The sequence below is a fragment of the Pecten maximus genome, chromosome 16, assembly GCF_902652985.1.
Source record: "Pecten maximus chromosome 16, xPecMax1.1, whole genome shotgun sequence".
Taxonomy (NCBI): domain Eukaryota; kingdom Metazoa; phylum Mollusca; class Bivalvia; order Pectinida; family Pectinidae; genus Pecten; species Pecten maximus.
The window spans coordinates 26381961-26405499 of NC_047030.1; the positions used below are offsets into that span (position 1 = coordinate 26381961).

General features: G+C 39.1%; 4 protein-coding genes across 6 annotated transcripts in view; 3 read left to right on the plus strand and 1 right to left on the minus strand.

Annotated features, from left to right (window-relative positions):
* Nucleotides 1-2814: 2814 nt before the first annotated feature.
* Nucleotides 2815-3549, plus strand: LOC117344728 (extensin-like). Its single transcript, XM_033907557.1, has one exon. It carries the CDS (start codon nucleotides 2815-2817, stop codon nucleotides 3547-3549), a length of 735 nt encoding a protein of 244 aa, XP_033763448.1.
* A 2641-nt stretch (nucleotides 3550-6190) lies between these two features.
* Nucleotides 6191-7066, plus strand: LOC117344854. The gene is made up of 2 exons (XM_033907701.1): nucleotides 6191-6382; nucleotides 6584-7066. The coding sequence occupies exons 1-2, from the start codon at nucleotides 6296-6298 to the stop codon at nucleotides 6866-6868; spliced, it is 372 nt and encodes a 123-aa protein (XP_033763592.1). The 5' UTR covers nucleotides 6191-6295; the 3' UTR covers nucleotides 6869-7066.
* Nucleotides 7067-9711: 2645 nt separating this feature from the next.
* On the plus strand, nucleotides 9712-18769 carry LOC117344855. Its single transcript, XM_033907702.1, has 5 exons — nucleotides 9712-9790; nucleotides 11143-11279; nucleotides 12266-12349; nucleotides 13040-13180; nucleotides 14956-18769. Exons 2-5 carry the CDS (start codon nucleotides 11222-11224, stop codon nucleotides 17415-17417), a joined length of 2745 nt encoding a protein of 914 aa, XP_033763593.1. The 5' UTR covers nucleotides 9712-9790; nucleotides 11143-11221; the 3' UTR covers nucleotides 17418-18769.
* Nucleotides 18770-19940: 1171 nt separating this feature from the next.
* Nucleotides 19941-23539, minus strand: part of LOC117344856 — a 55776-nt gene continuing 52177 nt past the window's right edge. For all 3 annotated transcript variants that reach the window (XM_033907703.1, XM_033907705.1, XM_033907704.1), the window contains one exon: nucleotides 19941-23171. In XM_033907703.1, coding sequence (XP_033763594.1) covers nucleotides 22905-23171 — 267 coding nt within the window. In that variant the 3' untranslated portion in view covers nucleotides 19941-22904. The remainder of the gene's footprint in view (nucleotides 23172-23539) is intronic.

Below are 23539 nucleotides of genomic sequence, written 5' to 3' on the forward strand. Positions count from 1 at the left end.
AGCATCGTGTAGCATCGTGTAGCTTCGTGTAGCATCGTGTAGCATCGTGTAGCTTCGTGTAGCTACCTGAAACGACTTGTCTGATTGGACGATTAAGAATATTTCTAAACTTATAAAATATTGCATTTTTTGTTGTTCAAATATTGCCTTTTTCTCTTTTTTTTTTCAAATATTGCAGGCTTTTTTTTAATTGTTTTTTTTTCACGCCATAGAAGGCAGTATTTCTGAAGTACAATTAATGATCCATGAAATTTCAACTTAACAATATTATTTATAAACTTGATTAATTTGACAACAACCGATCAGGGGATCCAACCCGGTTGCCTAGATAAAAGACTAAACCTTGGGTTGTTACTGCGCCATCACCCAATACTACAATGTCACTTGTCCTTATTTCTTTATTCATATTTGGCGCTACAGTATCAGACTCTCGTTCTATATTGAATTGTGTTGGTGCCATGTGTGTCTTTTATAAAATCCTTCGGAGTTACAAGTGGTAGATAATGTTGGGAGACTTTAGCCCCCGAGGTTTGACGAAATCTACATATATCATTTGACACGGTTCAGAATATACATATGTTTAACGTTAATTTAAAACCTAATATTGAAAAAAACACGGAACGCAGTTGCGTTATGGGACTACGACACCTTTTTATCCAGATTTTGACATTTCTTTCGATATATTTTGAGTTTCCTCGTCTCTTCCTTAGTTTAAATATACACGCCTTTCATCTCGGCGGCCGAGGTCCAATTTCGCGATCGTAAAATCCGACAAAGGAATCAGAAAAGCTAGAGAAGGCGCACAGAAAATCTTTCTGTAACATTACCGGCCTTCCATTATATGCCGGTATTGATAGTTTGTGTTATGAAACAGACTTAGAAACTCTAGTCGTAGAAAATGTAGAAAAACTACAACTGCTATTTAAGCAATGAACAGCGGCTTTAATGTTGTTATAGTCGATATGGCAGCAAGATGTATGGTGGGCAAATGGCATGGGAACCCGTTACCCATGCTACATTTGCCCACCATACATCTTGCTGCCATATCGACTTTAACAACATTAAAAACCACTGTTCAATACTTATATTTACATTGTTTAACATTTCCGTCAACTTTGAAAAAACTGAACCAACAAAAAAAAAACCGCTTTTTTTTTATGTCACATGACCCTCTGGGTGTTATAGCCTGAGGCACTGGGTGTTATAGGCGTATGGTGGCAACTGCCTCTTAGCATTGTGGCAATGGGGAAATGCGGAGCAAATGTAAATATATAAGATTCACAACAAATTAGCTACATATTTTCTTAACCATCTTCTTCCGCCATGATTATTTGTGAAAGCAATGCTCTGCGAAACATTAAAAACAACACGAATCCTCAATGTAGACTCTCCCTTACCAACTCTGTGACCTCTACACCTCACAGTCGGAACACCTAAATGATGCAGCGCGTTAACTACCTACATCAGATTGATAGTCTCCATCACCCATATATTTTTGAGATCAGTGATCGTAAGATGATTCTGCATACAAGGCTTATACACCAATTTAGTTCCCTTAATTATGATCCATTTAGGGCAAACTTTGTAAATAATGCTGCATGAACTTGTTGTAATCCGTATGAGAATGTACATGAACTTCACTACTTTATAGATTTTCCTCTTGTTATAAATGAACGGGATAGGCCTTATCAAAAAATTAAATTCTTTAAATGATGAATTCAACTTAGAAACACTCTTGTTTGGAGACTCATATCTTACCGTGGACCTTAATTCAAATTTATTCAGATATGTATACACGTTTATTAAATTAGGCAACAGATTTTAATGGTAACACATATTTATTGAGTATTGTAGTAAATATGCATTTTCCATTGTCACTAGTCTTCTATGCGTAAAGTACATGTACCTAAGAAGATGGCGTTCAGTTATAACCGAAGCATTATCGTCTTAGAAACGTTTGTACTGCTGTTTTGTGAATTTTCATTTCCACAGTACCCAGACCCCAGTTCCCAGACCCCAGTTCCCAGACCAAAGTACCCAGACACCAGTACCCACACACCAGTACCCACACACCAGTACCCAGACACCAGTACCCACACACCAGTACCCAGACCACAGTACCCAGACCACAGTACCCACACACCAGTACCCAGACCACAGTACCCAGACACATTCACCACACACACCAGATACCCACCACCAGTACCCCAACCGACCACAGTACCCACACACCAGTACCCACACACCAGTACCCAGACCACAGTACCCACACACCAGTACCCACACCCCAGTACCCACACACCAGTACCCAGACCACAGTACCCAGACACCAGTACCCACCCGACCCACACACCAGTACCCAGACCACAGTACCACCACCAGTACCCGACCAGTAACCCACACAGACCCCCCAGTACCCAGACCACAGTACCCAGACCACAGTACCCACACCCCTGTACCCAGACCACAGTACACAGACCACAGTAACCAGTACCCAGACCACAGTACCCAGACCACAGTACCCAGACCACAGTACCCAGACCACAGTACCCAGACCACAGTACCCAGACAACAGTACACAGACCCAGTACCCAGACCACAGTACCCAGACCACAGTACCCAGACACCAGTACCCACCACAGTACCAGACCACAGTACCCACACACAGTACCCAGACCCTGTACAACCCAGTACCACACTACCGACCCACAACGTACCCAACCACAGTACCCACACACAGTACCCGACCACCACCCAACCCAGTCTCCCAGACCACCAGTACCCCACACAGTACCCACCCAGTACCCAGACACCATGTACCAGCCACAGTCCCAGACCCCAGTCCCAGACCCCGTACCCAGCCACATACCCAGACACCAGTACCCAGACCCCAGTACCCAGACCACAGTACCCAGACCAACCAGTCCCAGACCCCAGTACCACACCCACATACCACACATACCCACAGTACCCAGACCCAGTACCCAACCCAGTACCCAGACCCTGTACCACACCATAGTCCAGACCACAGTACCAGACACCAGTAGCCCCCAGCCCCACAGTACCCAGACCACACCAGTACCCAGACACCAGTACCCAGACCACAGTACCCAGACACCAGTACCCAGACACCAGTACCCAGACCACAGTACCCAGACCACAATACCCAGACCCCAGTACCCAGACCCCAGTACCCAGACCACAGTACCCACACACCAGTACCCACACACCAGTACCCACACACCAGTACCCACACCACCAGTACCCACCAACACCCAGACCCAGTACCCAACCCGTCCCACACAGTTACCCAACACCAGTTCCCCACGACCACCAGTACCCACACCAACAGTACCCAACCACAGTACCCAGACCACCTGTACACAACCACAGTACCCACACCGTACAGCCCAGACACCAGTTCCCAGACCCCTGTACCCAGCCACAGTAGCCGACCACCAGTACCCAGACCCCATACCCAGAACACAGTACCCACACACAGTAACAACCAACACCCAGTTCCCCACCACAGTACCCAGACCACAGTAAACACCATACACCCATACCCCTACACGTACTCACCCCACAGACACCAATACCCCGTACCACCTACCCAGAACTCCATACCCATATTACAGTACCCAGTACCAACCAGTACCCAATACCCATACACCATACAAACCAGTAACCACACGTACCCAGACGACCAGTACCTCAACCACAGACCCTACCCAGTACCAGACCAGTCCACACACATTACATCCAGAGACCACTTCCCAACCCTACGACCACATGTACCCGACCTCCAATTCAACCCATACCACAGTACCAGTACCACTACCAACCGACAGAACACCATCCTAGTACCCAGACCATTTCCCACACACAGTACCCAGCCTTACCCAGACCCAGTACCCACATACCTAAACTGACACCGTCGAATTTCTCCAGTACCAGACCAGTCCCAACCCATACCACCAAGACCCACCAGTACCCATACCCCCCAGTACCCACCACAGTACCCACCAGACCAACCCTCCACCAACCCAACCACCAGTACCTCAACCCCATACCACAGTACCCCAGTACCACCCCACCCCAGTACCCAACCCACCAGTACCCCAGTACCCAACCAGTTACCCCCAGTACCCCCACGACCCTCCCAGACCCCAGTACCCAGCCCCTGTACCCAGACTCCCCCACATTACCACCCAGACCCCCTCCCACCCCCCCCATACCCACCCCCTACCCCTTACCCAGTCCCCCCCAGTACCCGACCCCCTCCCCCTCCAACCCGTACCCCACCCCCTACCCCCCCCCCCGTCACCGCAGACCCAGTACCCCGACCCATACCCACACACCAGTACCCACACACCAGTACCCACACACCACACAGTACCCGACCCATACCAGACCATCCACACCAGTACCCAGTACCCAGACCAAACCCAGTACCCAGACCACAGTACCCAGACCCACAGTACCCAGACACCAGTACCCACACACCAGTACCCAGACCACAGTACCCAGACCACAGTACCCAGACCACCAGTACCCAGACACCAGTACCCAGACACCAGTACCCAGTACCCACACCACAGTACCCAGACCACAGTACCCAGACACCAGTACCCAGACACCAGTACCCAGACACCAGTACCCAGACACCAGTACCCAGACACCAGTACCCAGACACCAGTACCCAGACACCAGTACCCAGACACCAGTACCCAGTACCAAGACCACAGTACCCAGACACTAGTACCCCAGACCACAGTACTCAGACCACAGTACCCATACCCCAGTACCCAGACCAAAGTACCCAGACCAAAGTACCCAGACACCAGTACCAAGACACCAATACACAGACCACAGTACCCAGACCCCAGTACCCAGACCCCAGTACCCAGACCCCAGTACCCAGACACCAGTACCCAGACCCCAGTACCCAGACCCCAGTACCCAGACACCAGTACCCAGACCCCAGTACCCAGACCACAGTACCCAGACCCCAGTACCCAGACCCCAGTACCCAGACACCAGTACCCAGACCCCTGTACCCAGACCCCAGTACCCAGACCCCTGTACCCAGACCCCATTACCCAGACCACAGTACCCAGACCACAGTAACCTACAGTAGGTATTAAATGTTAACTACATTGAAGAAGACGATAACGTCAAATTTAAAGAAATTATTGATAGATTTGACGTGATTTCGAGAAAATCGAGTGATCTAGTCACTCCTGTTGAAAATAATAATTTAGTGAACAAAGTGAGAGAAAAAGTTTTAAAAGTTAATAAAACATATAGAAGTAGAAAAACAAAGCATGGTTTATACAAGAATGTCATATTAAGAGATCAGAGTTTAATAGGGGCAGAAGTCAATATAGGGTAGATAAAAGTCAAACAAAGTTAAACTTAAAAAAACAACAACAGGTTTATAATACAGGGGAACGTTGAATAAATCTTAGGAAATACACCAAGAGAAATGGAAACTGAAATGAGAAAATTTTCCTAAAATAATCTGACACCATTCTGGAAATTGATAACAAAATCTAAATAAGGGAGGTAACTCTGATCAAATTACGGTAGATAATCTCTTGAATGGTGAAATTACGGATATAGAAATGAATAAGGTTCAAGGTTAAATGGAATACTGAATTATTTGTTTAAAAAACCACAGTTGAATTATTTAAGCTGTTATATTATAATAAAGGGTCATTACCTGATTCTTAGAAGATAGGTGTTATCAAACTCTTGTATAAAGACAAATTAAAGCAAACCTTTATTAGGTGTTACAAGAAGCACACAGAACTTCGTGGCGTTTAGAAAGATCGGGATATTATCTTTATAATTATATTGGAGCTAAAAGGAGAATTATTCTGTTTTGTATATAAATTTATAAACGTGTAGTAATATACGCATAAATATAACAATGAATTTCAAATGGATTAAGAATGTTAATGATGTATTTACAGAAACCGGTTTAGATTTTATTTGGGATTTTCAAAACACATGTACATTTAATAGAAATCATTAAATAAAGATTGCAAGAACAGTTTATTCAAAAATGGTTTCACGATATAGAGAGCTCCTCAAGAGGACGTACATATAACAGGGGGGGGGGGGGGGGGGGGGTTCAGGCGTATGGATAGAACTAAGATCAGTATCAGTAATCATACCGTTACGATGACGTCATAAATATTACCTATTATGACGTCACATATGTGACTCACTATGTACAATTAGTTACCATTTGTGGCAAACAGTTTACATTGAATTGGGATCAGACACTATGGGCTGTATCGAATCTAAAGGAGAAGGCGGACACAAACGTAGACTTACATTGAGCTCACTATTAAGGAGACTGCAGCATAATAAGGTATGGTAATAGTGTAACAACAACAACAACAACAACAACAACAACAACAACAACAACTACTACTACTACAACAACAACTACTACTACTACTACTACAACAAAAACGTCAACAACAACAACAACAAAATCAACAACAACACCGTCAACAACAACATTTTGACATTTTCATTGTTGTATTTATTTTTTTATTTTTCCTGGCAGGTTGTGCCATTTATTGACAATACGGCTGGCGGCGCTCTAAATACCGGGACACCTATGTTAATTTTGACAAGAAAGACTGAACGAATGGTTTTGCAGCAGCTGTGGGCAGAGGGCATCATACCAAAGAGGCGAGACGGCGGTGTAGAATTTACGATTGAAATTGGTGACAAAAAAACACAACGGAACTCACATGATTTATCTCTCTCCATACTACCAGGTGTACCACAACGTTCGACTGTCGAGAGATCTCGACCCGTCGTACTGCAAGAGACTGATAGCAATTGAAGAGAAGATGGACAGAGCAAAATCGAACCGTGAAATGACGATTAAGGAACGGAACCTAAAGGCGGCTAGAACCACCGAGGCGGCCCGAAAGAGACGTGAAAATAAGCTGAGGGAACAAATGCCTGTTGTCAATGATACACCTCGATAAAGTTATAAATACATGTACATGCGATATGCAAATAAACTCTCACGTGCTTCGTCTTTTTGTCTGATATGTCTTTTAGTTTAAACAGTTTTATTTTTCAATTTCCATTTAACAATACATGTATATATACAACCTATAAATGATACAAAAGGGAATTAGAAACAAGTGTCAAGACACTTATATAAATCTGACACCTATATATATATAGGTTGACGTTACATAACAGCATAGACATGATAAAACACAACATCGTATCATAATGACAATATAGTCTAATGTGGAAACATCAGTTGGAATTTGATCAAATAATTAAATACATTGCAGTTAATAAAAAGGGAGAAAAACATGAAAATGGGATTTGCTGCTTCCATCTGGTTGTAGATATTTATTTATTTCTACTATACTGTCTACTATACTTTCTACTATACTTTCTACTATACTTTCTACTATACTTTCTACTATACTGTCTACTATACTTTCTACTATACTGTCTACTATACTGTCTACTATACTTTCTACTATACTTTCTACTATACTTTCTACTATACTTTCTACTATACTTTCTACTATTCCTCAGTGTATTCTTATATGACTCTTCAGAACTACACTAAGTCTTTGAAATCAGCTACCAACATTAATTACATAGATTTTACAGATAACCCGGTACATCTCCGTCATACGAAGCCAACGGTCGTTCCTATTCTGCCACCCCTTACCTCATATATTCTTACGTCCTGAAACAAACTGTGTCGGGTTCGATTCCCCGACCGGACGTGTAAAGGTATGGGGTGACCTGCCCGACCATATCGGTTTTCCCTGGATTCTCCGGTTTCCTCACACAATACGACCCTCACACAATACGACCCTCACACAATACGACCCTCACACAATACGACCCCTCACACAATACGACCCTCACACAATACGACCCTCACACAATACGACCCCTCACACAATACGACCCCTCACACAATACGACTCTCACACAATACGACCCCTCACTGTCACACAATACGACCCTCACACAATACGACCCCTCCCACAATACGACCCCTCACACAATACGACCCCTCACACAATACGACCCCTCACACAATACGACCCTCACACAATACGACCCCTCACACAATACGACCCCTCCCACAATACGACCCCTACCACAATACGACCCCTCACACAATACGACCCCTCACACAATACGACCCTCACACAATACGACCCTCACACAATACGACCCCTCACACAATACGACCCCTCACACAATACGACCCTCACGCAATACGACCCCTCACACAATACGACCCTCCCACAATACGACCCCTCCCACAATACGACCCCTCACACAATACGACCCCTCACACAATACGACCCTCACACAATACGACCCTCACACAATACGACCCCTCACACAATACGACCCCTCACACAATACGACCCCTCACACAATACGACCCTCACGCAATACGACCCCTCACACAATACGACCCTCACACAATACGACCCTCCCACAATACGACCCCTCCCACAATACGACCCCTCCCACAATACGACCCTTCACACAATACGAACCCTCACACAATACGACCCTCACACAATACGACCCCTCCCACAATACGACCCCTCACACAATACGACCCCTCCCACAATACGACCCCTCACACAATACGACCCCTCACACAATACGACCCATCACACAATACGAACCCTACCACAATACGACCCCTCACACAATACGACCCCTCACACAATACGACCCATCACACAATACGACCCCTCACACAATACGACCCCTCGCGCGCTTCAGTGTTCAAGTTGATATGACTTGTTTCGCAATTGTTATAAAATAGATAAAATTTACATTTTTATTTATCAAAATTTACATTTTATGAAAGGATCAATAGAAAGCAGATGTCACCTAAAATCTGGAGAAAAAAACAAGGAAAAATATGTCGTGGTGATACTAGACTTTGTCATTACATATGCGAGCCAAAATCTGGTTTTTCCTTTATAATTTATGGACGTGAGACATTTTGTTCCGCTATTAGGCTTTTATAATTGATCTATATACTTTTTTTAATCAACATAGTACAGGTTAACTGTGGGCGAACGAAACTCTCCCCGGGAAAGGGTAGGGGAGGGGAAGGGTAGGAAGGGGCATATTTTCTTCGGGGGTGACCGAACTTGTCCTTTCGTCGGGTTAGTTCGGACATCGCTGGCCTAATATAATCACTTAAAGCTGAAGTTACCGGTAGTAGAACCCTTATGAAGATAGAGAAACGAGAATATGGAATACTGGGGCTAATACAGCCAAATAACGCCTTTCTTCAGAGATCTATCCGCATAAATATATCATAAAATAGGGTCGTGCGAGCCCGGCCTCCTGTATTTGAGCACGGCAAAGGTTTTATGAATACGAGCTCTGTTGCGAATTTATAGTCATAAAATTACCTACTGTACATAGAACTCTAGTATTATAAAAGTGCTTGAATTAAGTTAACTTAAAATGTTATCTGTGTTTTCCCAAAGTCAATGAAATACAAGTATAGTGACTCTAGATCGGTTGTAAACAAGAAATTTACTCTTTTTTCTCTCTCCTTTTTTTTTAGAATTTTACAAAATATATATTGATAATTTTGCCGCCAGCTAAACTACATTCGAAGGGACATAACTCCGTGTTTTTTTCTCGTCAATCCCATGATGCATGTCGTTTTGTAGCAGACGTGTAAACAGGAACGGATATTGATTGGTCAAGAACTGTGATTTTGAATCGAATATAAGTAGGTATTGATCAAAAATTTAAAACTTTAGGTATATTATTGTTCTTTGTACAAAATTAATTATCTGTGACATCTATGAAATAGTAGATCCGTAAAATTTCACAGTAGAAATCAACTGCCAGTATAAACTGAAATCAATGGCGTGATGCTGAAATTTTAATATTTTTTCGTAGCATCAAGCCTAGCAATGATTACTTAGTCCTATCCAGCCTTTGCCACCATCTTGGTATGTCTTCATTTGATACGTACAAAATATATTCATTGGCATCAGGTTAGTGACAGCATTGTCAATTCTTATTCATGTTAAGTTGATGACAATATGTTATGTTATAGGCCTCACGTAAGAAAAAGTTGTCGATTTCGTCCTTCAAATTGAAACTCTTGTTCGTTGTCTCCAGCTTCTTAGAAGGTATGTCTCTGCCGTGAATGCCTACATTTTCCATTGAAAAACAACACGACTGAACATATTAATTTGACAAAGAGACTAAAAGTATGAAATTCCATTTTTGTTAAGTACTGCAAGGAATATGATTTTCAACTCCAAATCAAAGATAATGCTAGAATATGCCACCCAAATCTGGTCATCTGTGCGCTTAAGAATGATCAAACTGCATTGAAAATGACCAGCGAAGTGCATCCAACAGACTTTTAGGATTAAAAAAACTCCAGAATGACCACTCAGGATGGGTATTCAGTCTATTTAGTCTATTCACATACTTGAGGACAAGAGTCTTAAGAACAACATGTTTGAAATTAGCCCCAGTTTCCTCTGGCCCTGACACCATGTAAAGTGTCTCCAGACATGGTGTCAGGGCCAGAGGAAACTTTGGCTAGGTTGAACTAATAACAATAATTATAAACTCGAGTTCACTGCATATAGATATCCTTGATAAGAAGAAGCTATTCATACTGCTATATGATACAGAGTTAGGGGCAACTCCAACAAACTGTTTAAGAAATAAGTTGTTTTAAATCCTGTCTGAAGAGCCATTTACATATTAATGTCCATTTCAAATTTCATCCAAACTTTTACAGATCTACATGTACATAAATTGTAAATGGTGTTGTGGACCTGGCCAGCTAGCTCAAATGTCTGGTTGTATTTTTCCCCTCCTGTTACAAAAGTAATAACCATATCTATGAATAACTTCAATAAGTATCTCCAGTAGTGAAGAGCTTATACAAGTGTCAAGGCAAGTGACAAGGCAAAGGCCACAAAGGTAACCGTAATGTACAGTTGTGCATTCATAAAAAAAAAAGAGAAAGAATTTCAAGAATAGAATCTCTAGGATACTTTGTAGACAAAATTGAGCTTATCTATGATTTAAATATTTTGTACCAATCTGTCCTAGTCCTGCAACCCACTTCATCCAGACCTTGAATTCTAGCTGTTATTTGAAAGAATATCAAGTGGAGTGCACAGCTTGACATATGGAGGACAGGGAAAATGGCAACCACAAGCAAGCAATTGCAGAAAAGAATGAAAATGGTAATTTTTGTAAAATTATGCCTATAAATACACATCCTTTTCTTTCAGGCTTGAAAATAATCTTATTTAAAAAAATATATTGTCATGTTCACCAGGCTATCAAAAAACCTTTTCCTGCAAAAAAATAATTTGCTTTGATGAAAAGACTTAAGAACCATTATAAGTCTGTGTTAAAAGTCAAAGTCGATAATCGTCCCAACAGTTTTAACAATACGCAATTTCCGAGCTAATCTCCCCTTGCAAGCTCTTCCTTAGTATTGGGTAGGTTTTGATAAACTCCAGTTAATATATCGGGCAACTTTGGGACGGTGGATTTCCCATCCTCAAAATAACGAGAACAATTTGCCAAATTTTGTTCGGGGACCAGTCACTATCAGTCCACTTTCTCGGAATACATTCATATTTTTTCCGGTATGGCAGCGAAAAGGATTTTACACTCTCTATCTATCAAAATTTGAAAAATTTATGAAGATTTCTCATTTCAGCCATTCTGGCAAACAGCAGAAATGTGCTGGCATCATGGCAACGATGAGGCAACAGCTTGCCTTTTGATTCTAGTCCGACATGTTGGTTTGCTACCTCCCCGACAAAAGAGAGCTCAATTTCAGGGGTGATAACTCAAAAATTGAGTGTTGGAAATGCTAAACATTTCAGTTAGACAGCCCTTGAACACTATATAGATTTGCTAAAGTTCATAATTTTAATGCATGTATTTATATATTTATGAATTGGTGGTGGGAAGATGTTTGGATTTAAAATTGTTTAACATCATCTGATCAAATAATCAATAATTTCATTGCCTACTTAGAAAGCATTATGTCAATTGTTCATATATTTCATTCATAAGTGATAGGATGGGCATTTTAGAAATTGAATTTACGCAAAATAATATGACAACTGATAATTTATCTATTTTATAGGAAATTTGAATAAATTGTCATCTGTTATGTTTCTCATCACTACTATAACACACATTCCTCTAACAGTGAGATATAAGGTGAGCCCAAAGTCAACACCAAAGAGTAGTAGGAAGAGGAAACAGCGGTTCTGTAGTCCTAAGGTGTCACCAGGTAAAGAGCAGTTTGATTCCTATAGCATTTTGATTACAAAGACACAGGACTACAGTTTATTACCTTAAAAACACATTTTCCATGTAAAAACAGCAAATGGTTAATTAGGAAAACAGAATTTGGAGAGGAAAATGGAACAAAAAATTACCCTTAAATAGTAGTGAAAAATCCCTAGATTGATCCCTGTGTACACCTAGAGATTAGGTCATGTTGCTAGTTTGCGGAGAGGTAGGACATTCCATGACTTCATATTACAGTGTATCCTAGTTATCACACTGATCTGTATAGTGTTTCACCAATAAATTGTGTTGTGACCATCCAATCCTTTATAATCAAGTACTACCTCATCCTGGGTCTTTTCTGTTATTGTCAAACATCCCTAATTACTTCAACATAATTGGCACACTTCAAGAACTTAAGGTACCTACATGTATACACAATTTTCGGATTTTGAAAGATGTATCCTACAAGCATTTTGATATTTCCCAAATCACTTGGTGCTTAAATATCTGTATTCAATTTAGAAAATGCCAAATTATAATTTGTTTCCCTTTATTGTTTACACTAATTTACAGGAACTGATAATTTTTGAACATTCAATAAATTCACATAGATTCACCTATAATTATTCTAATCATTGCTCATTTTATGAATATATCGGTGCATTTACTTTTCATGAATTTCTTGTAGCTATAAGTATACAGGATGGTGTTGGACTCAATTCTGAAGGATCAACTACTGAATCTGAAGGTATCCAGAGTCCCATACACAAACAAAGAAGACTGAGAAAGAACCCAGCCCAGGATAGCCCAAGGAATGCCACACACAACGGTGAGTCCATATCTTTACATTGTTGCATTTGCTACCATTAATGTGGTCACCACCAAAGCAAATGTCTATTTTCTGATGAAATTGAACGAAGTACAAATTTTAAAAAAGAATGTCTTTTAAAAAAATGTTTGTGAAATTTGATAGTTTTTTTTAAATCTTATTACATGGGCAATGACCACTTTCTGTAAATTTCTAATGTATTACTAGCTTAAATTCAGTTTTAGTGTAAATGTATCTATTATAATTATATTGGCCAGGTCATCTACAAGAGAGAGTTAAGCACCACAGCTGTTATAGCCCTTTAGCCCAATGTATTAGTATAATAAATAGTCGTATAACTTCAGTCTGTGTTTGAGTTCTTTGTTCATAAATATAAATTTATGTGTTATACATAAATGCTGTTTATGAACTAAGACGATCTGTTGCTAATATCTACGATCCTTGTATCATATGTATAGTAGTAAGATAGTTAGTAGTAATAGCAGAGGATACATAGTGATTGGTCAGCTTGATAGCAAGTACGTGATTGGTCAGTCCAGTCACGTGATTGGTCATTCTCTTCAGCAGTTTTTTCGGTGAAGATAGAAGTTTTGCGAAAAAATTATTACCGCCACCTCCCCACCACACGACCATTTCAGGTGATGCCTGGGGTTATAGCAGCTGTTTTTCTATTCGAAATTCATAAGGCAGTCTAAGTGAGTAAACACTTGCCAGCTGTTTCCGAGCATGGACAAATCGTACCGTTTTTCCCCCTTCCTTATTAAGGGAGTTAGGGTTTATGGCACCCCGCTCTGCAGCAATTAATGATTACCGAGTGGGGCATTTTACATCATTTGTAATTCGTAAGTCTCCCAAGAATTCGTTTATATCTACTGATAAGTTCACTCGACTCAGTTACATGGCCTGGCCAACAGGAACAGCTTTTCTATATATATAGCTACATATACAGTCTACGCTAGCTTAAATTCAGTTTTAGTGTAAATGTATCTATTATAATTATATTGGCCAGGTCATCTACAAGAGAGAGTTAAGCACCACAGCTGTTATAGCCCTTTAGCCCAATGTATTAGTATAATAAATAGTCGTATAACTTCAGTCTGTGTTTGAGTTCTTTGTTCATAAAACTGTATATACCCCCACAAAATAGTTTCTGGAATCTGGCTGTCCCTTCATCTGATTCAAACAAATTGTGTCAGGATTTTGTCCATACATTGACCCCTACAATTTTCATTAAAATGCAGTCAACTAACACTGAAGTTGGGCAGTTGCACTTATTTTTTTTATTTGCCTATAATCTTTATGGCAGTTGTGTTTTAAACTGAATCTTGTTTGGACAACTCCTAGTTTTTACATAGTATGAGGTGTAGTGTCATTCCTGTAGAGTTATGCCCCTTATCTGATGTTTGTGGACAAAATCTTGTCTTGACAATTCCAGTGCTATAGATTTCATCTACACTTTGTGTGAAATAAGACATTATATACAGATCAGTACAAACCCTGACTTTGATGTTGTTGAACTAGCTTTAGTAAGAATTATTCCTACAAAATGTAATTCATGTTACTACCTAATTACACCCTAAGCGATTATGTCAAAAATGCTATTTCATTGCCATCATTCAGTAAGTTTGTCATTGAGTGCTGGTAAGTGTTGGCCCTTGGCTTATTACAGGATAAATACAGTACATTATCTTACTTCATAATAAGTTATATAAAACAAGGCGTGAGAGTTAGTTGATAGAAGTGTATGTATTAGTTTATATTTTGTGTTTTGACAGAAAATGGTAGAAACTTGAGAGGAATTGGTGATGAAGTACAACCTCTGATCAAAGACAACAAGGACAACAGGAGTTGTGAGAGAGGAAACAGTGACACAACCTCACACAAGACTGTTGATCTTACTACAAATATAAAGTCACCAATATCACAGAGCAATGGTCACCACAAGTTGAACAGGTCTCTTGAAAAGGAATCTGTAGGTCAAAAAACCACATTGGAGGAACCAGATGTATATATGCACCACAAAGACCAAAGTTCAAAATCTGAACAGCAGTGGGATCGGACATTTATTCCCAGTCAGGTGTCTCGGTCAAGTAATGAGGACATATTGGCTACACAAAAAGCTGCCGAGGTGATGGCAAGAATGAACTGTCTGGAAAATGATGAAGACATCCTTGATGTAGAAAAAGAAAACACAAATGAAGGTAGCACTCCAAACGAATCCTCTCAGACCTTGACAAAAATTTCATCCAATGGAATTCAGAAATATTCATCATCATCCCAATGTCATGATCCTCAAGGAAATTCCTACACAAATTATCAGCCGACAGATGTAATGTCTGACCAACCAACAGAAATCACTGCCAGTCAAAGGGTGGAGTCTTTGAAGAAGACCACAAAATGTGATGTGCCCAAAAATGTTGATTTGCAAAAGAAAGGAGATGGAGCAGATATGAACTCTGAACCAAAAGGAACTATCCTCTCTAGTCTACTGGAAGGTCGTGACCAGGAATCCTTGATAGCTGCTGAACTCCTCACTCGACTTGACCGTGATATACATCTGTCTGAAATACAGCCGACAATTTGTCTCGACCAACCTAGCTACCCTAACTATAGTAACATGGCTTATGGGACCTCAAGTCCAGCACAAGGCATCAATGTGGCTAATTACTTGGAGCACAAACCAAAAAAGCAGGGTAGTTCTGGTACAGGAACTGTTCACCATAATACTGGTGTACAGGTCGACTTGGAACATCGTCCTACTGGTCATCCAGTCAGCTGCACATTCGAATCCCAATCTGGGTTGAGTGTTAGTGAAAATGGAGGTGAATCAATTCCCTCTGCTAGTAATTCTTTGTCAACACCAGCCACAAGGCAAACAGCATCACAGATTTTGTACCACAACAGAACAGGACAGGAGCAACTGGGACAGGAGTGTCAGAGAAGCCACAGCTTCCATGGAACAGTAGACAATGTATGTAGAGACCAGAACCAAATGCCAAGACCTAGTGACCCAGGAGCCCTAGGGTGGGAGCAGGGTCAGATCAATGTCCCAACTCCCCAACACAGGAACATGGGGATTCCAGGATGGGACCAGAGACAGCAGTCATATCATCAACTAGTTGACACAGCCAATCAAAAGGATCCTATGTCTTTTACTGGTGCCCTCAAAGCTGGGGTCCAGCATGATATGGCCAGTGAACAACTGGCAGGTGAACAGATTAACAATGGGTACAGATATGGCCCAATGATTCCAGGGAACTCCCCTTACACTCATCACTCTAATATTGGAAAAAATAAGCAGTCGGAAGCTTTGTATGAGCGGAGAGACCATCATGATGCTATAATCCCTGTAGAGCAAGGCATGCCCTTTGGCCCAATGGTAGAGGATTCACATTATAATGGACTCCCAACTTTCCAGTCAGGAAATTATTTGAATCTTTCCCAAGAGACTATAGACAATATGATACAGAACAATCAAGGCTCATCCTATGTTGGGAGTCCTTCTATACAAAGTCAACCCCTCCCTACTAATATTTCAACCCCAGACCCAACTGTCCAAGGATTTGGAGACTTTGTTAGCTATCCCCGTTCATCGCAGTCCTCTGAAGACCAGTATTTCCAGCCAATACGATCGAAGAGTCAAGGACCTGATGAAATGTTGCCACACATGGCTAAGCGACGAAGGAGGTCAAATTCTGCCAAGACTGTCAACAATGATAAAAGCCCTGCATTTATAGATGTCATGAATAATTACATGGTGAAGAAAAAACCATATGAACATGCTCTACATCCACTACAAACAAAGGACAATGATTCAGATCGTTTCTTCTTGATCCTGTCGCCCGAGGTAAATTCAGATGAAGTACGTGATATTGGACATAAAGGTCTTATAGCTAAATACATTGACTACCTTATTGTTGAAAACGAACAGATCACAGAGATGTCTAAAGCTGTGTCTATCCCAATAGAGCACTGTGTTATGGACGATCCTTATTTGATGGACATCATTCGGGTGAAGATTCCGTTCCCAACACTGAAGTACTACCAATGGCTGCGTACCTACTATCCGACCATTCAGATTGACTGGCTGGCCCTGAACCAGCAGATGCTGCAGTTTCAACCTGTTGGAGACTGCCGGCCCCATCATTACATCCTGGACAAGCGACCCCCACCTGTCCTCCTTGGGGAATCATTCTACTTTTTCCAGCGTGAGAGAGACAGACTGCTTTCTTGTTGAATCAGTGAGTTTTAAAACTCGAGTTTTCTATTAAGTAGATTTAGTGTATGATGCGGAGACAAGGGTATATCAGTAGATATGAAACGTTCATGTCTCCTCCCAGAAATTTAAGGATTCTGCATATGCAATATCCTGCTCACAGCTGCATGCTTTCAAAATAATTCTTGTACTTGACATCATTTCTTACAAGCATGCATACTTTTTGGTTTAATTCAAACTCATTTGTTTCAATTTAGTTTACAAATTTATTTATTGCAAAAAGAAAAAAGAAAAAAGTACTACATGAAAGATTGAAGAATTGTCCATGTGACAATTTCTCATCATTGTTACTGTATTATTGTGGATTTTTTAACTTTTGAATATACAAATAACAACATTTAAATGATATTAATGATATTGAAATAGAATGAAATCCTTTCATATCATTCGCTCAATAATAAAGTTGACATCTATCAACTCGTCCAACAGCTATATATACATTTACATATATAACATACGTAAAGTTGGTTTTATGGCAGCTAAAAGTTCTAGAAAATCTCGTGCAATTTTCAAGTACATTTTTAAAATTTTTATTTTAAGTTTGTCATATCAAACCTCTTAATCCAACTTGCCTATCTGTTTATGTATTTTTTTATGTGGATAATGAAAAGATTTTTACCCAATTAATTTTTTTGTTATATGTTAAAGACAAATTTGAATAATATAGCGCATTCTTGGATGAATGCAGATTTTCATTCAAAAGTATTTACAATGTACTTTGAGTTTGTCTCAAAATCTTAATATTTTATGTATATAAACATTAAATCTTTATTGTTGTTGAAATTCATAACGCAGTCTTTTTTGTCACCTTTAAAAAAAAGTCAAAAAGTAAAAGCAATGAGGCCTACTGTCTTGGAATTTGGTATAATTGATTGAGTAGTATTATTTACTGTGTTTACTTTCATTTCATTGTGTTAGAATGTTTAATGACAGGTGAGTGATCCTAGAAACATCTGTAATTTATCTCTTTAATAACAATTTACTTTGTTATACCTGATTAATTATATCAAGTAACTTGTGAAAGTTTATATGCATTTGTCATCAATTAAAGTTACAGTAATTAACTTAAGAAATCAAACTCTCTTTTCTGTTTCACAACTTAATTAAGTACAAGTATATGATAATGAGGACGGGGATATATAAAGTATACATGATGTCTGTCAGTTCATACCTCTGTCCATATCCTGTAATATATCTCTCTTCTGTTTGTATGTATATGTATGCTCACTTAAAATCAGTGTTGTCGCTCCAGTTACATCTAGATTCAGCTTTTTAACAGATTTTGATTACAATTCAGATATTGGCCAAGTATGAGAATACCTCAAACAAGTTTGTGTTGATTGATCAATACATGAGGGGCTTTGTATCATTTGTCACGAGGGACTTTGTATTGTTTATCAAGAGGGACTTTGTATCATTTGTCAAGAGGGACTTTGTATCGTTTGTCATGAGGGACTTTGTATCGTTTGTCATGAGGGACTTTGTATCGTTTGTCATGAGGGACTTTGTATCATTTGTCACGAGGGACTTTGTGTCGTTTGTCACAAGGGACTTTGTGTCGTTTGTCATGAGGGACTTTGTGTCGTTTGTCACGAGGGACTTTGTATCGTTTGTCAAGAGGGACTTTGTATCGTTTGTCATGAGGGGCATTGTATCGTTTGTCATGAGGGACTTTGTGTCGTTTGTCAAGAGGGACTTTGTATCGTTTGTCACGAGGGACTTTGTGTCGTTTGTTAAGAGGGACTTTGTATCGTTTGTCACGAGGGACTTTGTGTCGTTTGTTAAGAGGGACTTTGTATCGTTTGTCACAAGGGACTTTGTATCGTTTGTCATGAGGGACTTTGTGTCGTTTGTCACGAGGGACTTTGTATCGTTTGTCAAGAGGGACTTTGTATCGTTTGTCACGAGGGATTTTGTATCGTTTGTCACGAGGGACTTTGTATCGTTTGTCACGAGGGGCTTTGTATCATTTGTCACGAGGGACTTTGTGTCATTTGTCACGAGGGACTTTGTGTCGTTTGTCACGAGGGACTTTGTATCATTTGTCACGAGCGACTTTGTATCATTTGTCACGAGGGACTTTGTATCGTTTGTCACGAGGGGGTTTGTATCATTTGTCACGAGGGACTTTGTGTCATTTGTCACGAGGGACTTTGTGTCGTTTGTCATGAGGGACTTTGTGTCGTTTGTCACAAGGGACTTTGTATCATTTGTCACGAGGGACTTTGTATCGTTTGTCACGAGGGGCTTTGTATCATTTGTCACAAGGGACTTTGTGTCATTTGTCACGAGGGACTTTGTGTCGTTTGTCATGAGGGACTTTGTGTCGTTTGTCAAGAGGGACTTTGTATCGTTTGTCATGAGGGACTTTGTGTCGTTTGTCACGAGGGACTTTGTGTCGTTTGTCACAAGGGACTTTGTATCATTTGTCACAAGGGACTTTGTATCATTTGTCACGAGGCTAAATAAAACGAAACAAAAACATACCATTTCAAACAGTTTTTATTCCCAACAAAATTTTACTTTGAGAATTGTCCTACACAAACCCTAAACAAGTATTTAAATAAATAAATATGAAAAATAAGACATTTATCATGTCAGCACCAATGATCTCAAACCGGATAAATAGGCTGTACACATAGTTTCTATCTAAAACTGGATAAATAGGCCATCTTATAAGGCTCTATCTAAAACTGGATAAATAGGCCATCTTATAAGGCTCTATCTAAAACTGGATAAATAGGCCGTCTTATAAGGCTCTATCTCAAACCGGATAAACAGGCCATCTTATAAGGCTCCATCTCAAACCGGATAAACAGCCTGCAAATTATAAGGTTCTCTGGAGGCACTTGTTCTAGCTAATTTCACAAAACAATTCTATATCAAGATACAATTATTTCAGTTTTTCGCAGATTTCCAGTTTCTTTCTCATTTTGAACTTTAATTTTTAGACTGACATTAGATCATTTTGAAATACACCGTAGATTATGAAGCATAATCAATGAAACAATGATAATGAATTGAAACAATACATAACAGGTTTTAAGAATTATCTGCAACTTCAGATGTCATTTTGTCCATCTTTTGGGACTTCACTATGAGAAATGATTTGAAATATATTTGTCTATTAATACAGCAATGCAATAAACATTTTTTATACTGATTTATCATCATTAGAAAAATTCTCTTATTTCATTGTTTGTATTCCAACCACTACATTATCATCCCTATGCATTGTAATACCATTATTATAACATGGATATGAAATATATAAATAAATAAAAGTATTCTAAGATAATAAAAAAGTATGAAAGCATGAAAAATAAATAAATGAAATATTATAAATCAACATTTAATACACAAACTACAATGTTGAGACATGTAAAACACAAAACAAGATATTGGGCTGTACTACACAAGTTCTAAAAATATCACACGTGCTTTGGACAAAATAAATAAAAACAAAATACATCATGTACAATCAAATCACAGCTTATTATAAACCTTTAAAATATAACGAAAAAATTGTAAATTTGTTTGTTTTTCTTGCCATAAAGTAACGTTCATCAATAAACATAAATATACTTAGTATATCATCCACAATCAAATAATGTTTACTGGTTCTAGGTACCATAACCTTCCACTTTGATATTTCATCTTAATTATCAGGTATCTGTTCTGTGGACAAAATATAGCTACTTTTGTTCTGATCGGTCCCAAAATCGAACAAGGGAGAAAGGGTTAAGAACCTTCAAATGGTAGTTTCTCGAAATATATGTTCCTGAGAAATAGCAATAACAAAAAGTGTTATCAGCGAAGTATTTAATAGTCTTCCTGAACTCATTCTCCTTGAATATATGTTTTAAAGGGTCTCCATTAAAATCAACACATTTAAGTTAATATTTTCCCCTTGTTTTATCTATTTTATAAGAATTATGGTTTTGTTTTCATATCAGAATTCTCTGCAAACTGTTTTTCAACATTCAGAATCACATGCACAACTTGGGAACCTACAAAGGACATTTGAGAAAGATCAATGATTCATGACCAGGTGAGATCGGCTTAAAAACATACAATAATGTTCTAACAAATAATTCGAACAAACAAACTAAATCATTCACATACATCACAAACTAATCTGCATAGATCCAGAATTTTTTGGCACAAACATGACAATGTCTTTGAGTAAATTAAATGTCATCTTAGTACAAAACATTGGGTCACTGAAAAATGTGAAATATCTGTATGGCGGTAACTTTAATGGTAAACAAGGTTTTTCTTCCATTTTCTTTTAAATGTTGGTACAATCATGAGAGTTAGGATTCATCTCAAATCTGTATCTTGAATATACAATATGTATTACTTTTAATTTATGTCATTCTTATAATTTGCCATATAAATTTGATTCAGAAACAATTATAAGTTTTGCAACTTAGATCAAATTTTTCTCCGTCTATCTTTACAATACTAGCACTAAATTAAAACAAAAAACAAAACCAAAAAAGCACGCACACACAAAACGTAAATACATGTAATATAGATAAAGTGTCATATCTGGTCTAATAGTGGCTAACCATGTTTATAACTTAACTTCATAAAAGCTCTGATTAAAACAAGATCTTTAATCCCATTCTGATACTGTCCATTCAAGTTTGGATATCTAATTTCTGAGTATTGGTGTGAGATTAAAGATCTAGTTTTTTGTTTACTTCATGAATAACTTTTATTTTCAAAAGAAAGACCCACTAATGGCAATAAACCCATTAGGTGAAAAGCCATTCACATGAAATATACAATATTAGCTTACACCTGATTAAAACCTACACTAAAATTGGCAAGACATTTTGATTATCAATTTAGCAATCATATTTTATGGTTAAGTTGACATTTACCAATGACATGTAAATTATTTTCAAATACCAAGATATTTAAATATCAGTGAAGAAAAATAAATATTCAGCAACCTCCAAAAAATATAATCTATGAATATTAATGGAGCAAGCTCCAGTCATTTTCTGAATTATCACATGGAATATAAACACTAGTTTGAAGTTCTCTTCATCATATGAAGTACTTTTTATGATACAATATATATAATGAGTTTCCCAGACAGCTACCTCTTAATTGTCATGTTAAGAAATACACCGACTTGCCCAATTTACAAATGCGTGTATTTATAATATAAAACATGTTACTTGAATAAATCAATATCACAGCTTGGCTTGCATGATAATTTATTTGACCTTACATTTACCAATTTACCAATAACACACATTACATATCAACACAAACAAGAACATTTCTTTCAAGACAATTAACACAATGGCTTTGTTCTGATTGATGAATTTCCAAGACAATACCTCGTACATTTTTCACCTTGTACAGTCAATATGTCTGTTCCACAACAACTTTCAGAGAGTCTTGAGAAATCAGAAGAAATAGACAGAATTAGTTTCTTCTTGTGGGGATAATACCAGGTACTGATGACCTACGCTGACTCAACCTTGACCCTGTGACCCCTGACCCTGAGTTTCCTCTTGCACTTAAAGGCCCTGGGATCTGAGTAGGGCGGGGACTTGGTGTCGGAGTTGACTCCCCTGAACTAAGACCAGTGTTGGGGAGGCGCAGTACAGGAATGGAAGATGGGACTGGCGACGATGTCAAATACTTGATTGGTTTTTTCTTCAAACTCAAACTCTTCCAGGCCACAAACACCTGTAAAAAATACATGTACAATACTTATCTATTAAGTTAACAAAGCCCATTCACAATCTGATAGTTTTTTTAAGCCCAGAGGGTTGATATATATATTCTCTGACTCACTTTAGGCCATGTGCTTATGACAGGGTTATAGTGAAATAGCATTTGTATACTGAACTGTTAATTATGTAGGTAGGCTTATTACCAGGCATGGACCTATCGTCAGATAAATAAATAATGTGCTCAAATAGCTAAACTACATTAATTATTCTTTGTTGAGAACATGAGACTTCTCCAAACCATAGTCACTTTAGTTTATTGTGATTTCCCTTCATAGAAGTTATCAGACATTATATAGTTGTTTTATCATAAAAAAAACCACG